Source organism: Aplysia californica, unplaced genomic scaffold (assembly GCF_000002075.1).
Source record: "Aplysia californica isolate F4 #8 unplaced genomic scaffold, AplCal3.0 scaffold00015, whole genome shotgun sequence".
Taxonomy (NCBI): domain Eukaryota; kingdom Metazoa; phylum Mollusca; class Gastropoda; order Aplysiida; family Aplysiidae; genus Aplysia; species Aplysia californica.
The window spans coordinates 675387-679714 of NW_004797285.1; the positions used below are offsets into that span (position 1 = coordinate 675387).

Consider the following 4328-nt stretch of genomic DNA (forward strand, 5'->3'; position numbering starts at 1 on the left):
GAGAGAGAGGGGGGAGAGAGAGAGAGGGAGAGAGAGAGAGAGAGAGAGAGAGAGAGAGAGAGAGAGAGAGAGAGAGAGAGAGAGAGAGAGAGAGAGAGAGAGAGAGAGAGAGAGATACTGAAAGAGGCAGAGAAAGCGGTCACTGTCTGTTCTTTCCACCATAGACAGCTGCTGCCACATTTACTTCACGTCTTCCACATTCTCGAGTTTTGGTGTTGTTCACTTTGAAGAAAACTGTCTAATAAATAATAATAATAATAGATAGCATTTGTATAGCGCATATCCCCGCTCAGCAGCAGGCTCTATGCGCTTTACACTATATTATTACCCCAGCAGACCATAGAACACTCCGAAACATTCTCAGCTTCCCGGGAAGCATACAGTGCAAGCAGTCTAGTATCCCTTAACACTACTGGTTAAGTGTGAAGGGGTGTGGTGCATCCTAACCGTATATTCCAGAGCAAACATCTCAGTGTGATGTTGTGTGGCAAATCTTAGGCGTATACGTGAGTGCACAGAATCTTTGTAACATCCTCTGCAATTGAAAAAAAAAACCAAGACAAATTTCTCCCTGCTGGATGAATAAAGATTGTCATTGTCTTTGTAATTGTCAATATCAACCCTATCGGCCCTAACATACACCTCAGTGTGTTACCATTATCCTTTTGTACACCTCATTCAGAAAAGGGTCCTACATTGCACGGATACTAGACGCAGGAATCTTATTCTAACTCCAGACTTCGAAAGTTCCTATCCAAGAAGACAGAGAGCATTGTAAAACATCTCCCTAAACATTCAAAGCATAAGAAATCCGCAGTGGGTTTCATGAACTAGAGTCTTTCACACAATAGTGAAGCTCTTCAGCGCAAGGGTCTAAGAGCTTTCTGGCAGCTGCTGTTCTTAAATCGGTCAGAATACTTAGACTTAAGAAGAAGAAGAAGAAGAAGAAGAAGAAGAAGAAGAAGAAGAAGAAGAAGAAAACCACAACAACAAACGAAAAAAGTAAAATGTAACTGCACAAAAGAAAGAAAGAACAATCCAAAAAATCGAACAAATAACCTATTGTGACACTTACCCTTGCCACATCTTTTGAGTGGAAATGCGTCTGGAGGCGGAAACTGATGTAACAACTGTGGTCCACAGGCAGGGAAGACCAATTGCCTACCACCAGAAGTATCGAAGCGTCTGTGCTGAGCTCATTGCCACAATGTTCCTCAAGAAAGACTGAACGTGTATTGGGGTTGTATTCATTTGAAGTCAATAAGGTATAATTAAATTTCGACTTCTTCCCACTGCCTACAAAACTATATTCTTAAAATAAAAGAACGTTTTTGCTGCAGACGTCATGGTGGCTAAAATGCCATCTCAATCACTCCACCCCTCTCCCACAAGTCCGTAGAGCGAAGACCCCTGATGTGTGCCCCATTTCAAGCAACTTTCGAATATGAGGGCAAAGGTTTATCATTATCGTCCTGTCCTGTCTGATCAAAAGAATAATGTTTTCTCATGAGCACGATTCTTATAAAATTAAAGACACACCTGCATTAAAAACCAAAAATAATAAACAGGGTATTCAAAAGCAGGTGAGCAGCCGTTAATAGGAGAAAGCTGTATTTGGAAAACAGGAAATTACGGAAACAGAATAATATTATTATGCTGGCCTACTTTGAGGATAACAAGTCAGATATATATATATATATATATATATATATATATATATATATATATATATATAGAGAGAGAGAGAGAGAGAGAGAGAGAGAGAGATAGATAGATAGATAGATGGATGGATAGACAGATAGATAGATAGATAGATAGATGGATGGATAGATAGATGGATGGATGGATAGATAGATAGATAGATAGATGGATAAATAGATAGATGGATAAATAGATAGATAAATAGATAGATAGATAGATAGATAGATAGATAAATAGACAGATAGATAGATAGATAGATAGATAGATAGATAGATAATGAATGATTGTATTAAACAAAATAAGAAGGGACTCTTAGAAAACCGCACAAATAGCTACATGTATTATATAAAAACTTGGATACACGAGTATTTTGAAAAACAGACAACTTGTCTGCATACAAAATGATATATACATTGATAAACAAACGAAATTATAAATAGATTTTTAAAATACAATGATAGCTAGAGAAACATATTTTGTAGATTGATAATAATGTAGTTCGGTTACTGAATCGACAAACGTATTGATAAGCACCATCAACCACGTAAATGCGCGTTCGGTCTCATTTTCTTTCTCTCTCACTCTCTGTCACCCTCTGTCACTCTCTCTCTCTCTCTCTCTCTCTCTCTCTCTCTCTCTCTCTCTCTCTCTCTCTCTCTCTCTCTCTCTCTGTCAGTCTCTCTTTCTCTTTTTTTCTCTCTCTCTCTCTCTCACTCACAAACACACATAGACACACAAACACACGCACATACACATATACGAAAACACATATTCAACACAAACACACACATGCACATACAAATACATTCCACACACACATACAAACACACTCACTCACACACTAACAAGCCCAAAAACAAAAACAAACGTACACATAAAACACATATTCAACCCACACACATACACACATATATACACAAGTACGAACACATACACAAACACACAAACACACAAGCACACATACACACATACGAATACACAAATTGAACTCCCACACACATACATTTACACACACACACACACACACACACACACACACACACTCACACACAGACACACACACACATATATATAGATAGATAGATAGATAGATAGATAGATAGATAGATAGATAGATAAATAGAGAGAGAGAGAGAGAGAGAGAGAGAGAGCGATAACACATACATAAATGCACACACACACAGACACACACACACACACACACACACACACACACATACACACACACACACACGCACACGCGCACACACACACGCACACAAGTACATATATTATACATACATAATGCCTACACACATGCGTATGTACGAACGTACATACAATTTAAATAAATAGAATCTGCATACATACATATATACATACATACATACATACACACACACACACACACACACACACACACACACATACATACATACATACATACATACATACATACATACATACATACATACATACATACTTTCACTTCTTACCATGCTGAGGTTCTGCATGAACGTTGCACATGATGACAATGAAACAATTCAAAACAAAGATCCAAGTATTAAGCAATGTAGAGTTCATGAAAGTCATGTTGTTTACCGTTTTTGAAAGAAATCTAACGCGTTTTTCTCAGCTGCGCATACAGTTTATGGCAGCGATGTTTGCATACACATCTCTTGTTTATAACTGCGGTGTTTTACATACTCATCTCTAGTTTATAGATGCAATGATTCCATACACATTTTGTACTTATGGCTGAGATGTTTTCGATCCTGCGTTCTTCCTATGTATAGCTATGATTTTTCTCTACACAGTTCTTGTTTATAACTGAGATGTTTGCATACACACGTGTAAATTGTCTCGTGAAGAAAACGGAACCACCGCCATAATATTATGAGTCCCTAGAACACGGTTACAGAGAAGTTTAGTATCACAATTTTGTTTCTCTCATCCTTTCTGTTAACCAGTCACATAATGGCGTCGTTCGCAAGTCATGACCATTTGACCTTACTGCTGATCTATTAAACAAAAGCATTCATATAACGAAGTCTATTTTCAATGTTATCTAGTTCATTAACCTTTACACTGCAATATCTGCTTAATAATCCCACGAAAGAGATTCACAGACACGCTAGATGGGGTGAAAGGGTTAAAACCTCTTCAATGATTTGGAAACCACGACAAAAGTGTTGCTCGCTTCGTCAACACAATTTGGCCTAGTGCATGTGTCTTCATTTTGTGTCAATATGCGATAACGTGATATACCTGGTACGTTATCACATCGGCCCTTGATAACCGTGGATGTTACAGGCAAAGCAACTGATGAGACTTAGGCACCTATTAGTATCCTCCTAGTGATCACTGACCTTTCTTTTTATTTCTCTAAACAACTCTTGTCTTTTTTCTATCTGTCAGCCTACCTGTCTGCCTGTCTTTCTCTTTCTTTTCTTCTCTCTCTCACTTTCTCTTTCTTTCTCTCTCTCTCTTTCCTTCTCTCTCTCTCTCTCTCTCTCTCTCTCTCTCTCATTTTCCTTTGCTTTGTTTTGCTTTGTTTTTCTTTGTGTGTGGGTGTGTGGGTGTGTGGGTGTGTGGGTGTGTGGGTGTGTGGGTGTGTGGGTGTGTGTGTGTGTGTTGTGTGTGTTGTG

General features: G+C 38.4%; 1 protein-coding gene across 1 annotated transcript in view; it reads right to left on the reverse strand.

The window, feature by feature from the left end:
- Window positions 1-3751, reverse strand: part of LOC106012386 — a gene marked incomplete in the record, with an annotated part of 17248 nt that extends 13497 nt beyond the window's left edge. Inside the window, 2 exon segments of the mRNA XM_013085245.1 lie at window positions 1076-1224; window positions 3177-3751. Coding sequence (XP_012940699.1) covers window positions 1076-1224; window positions 3177-3273 — 246 coding nt within the window.
- Window positions 3752-4328: the final 577 nt, after the last annotated feature.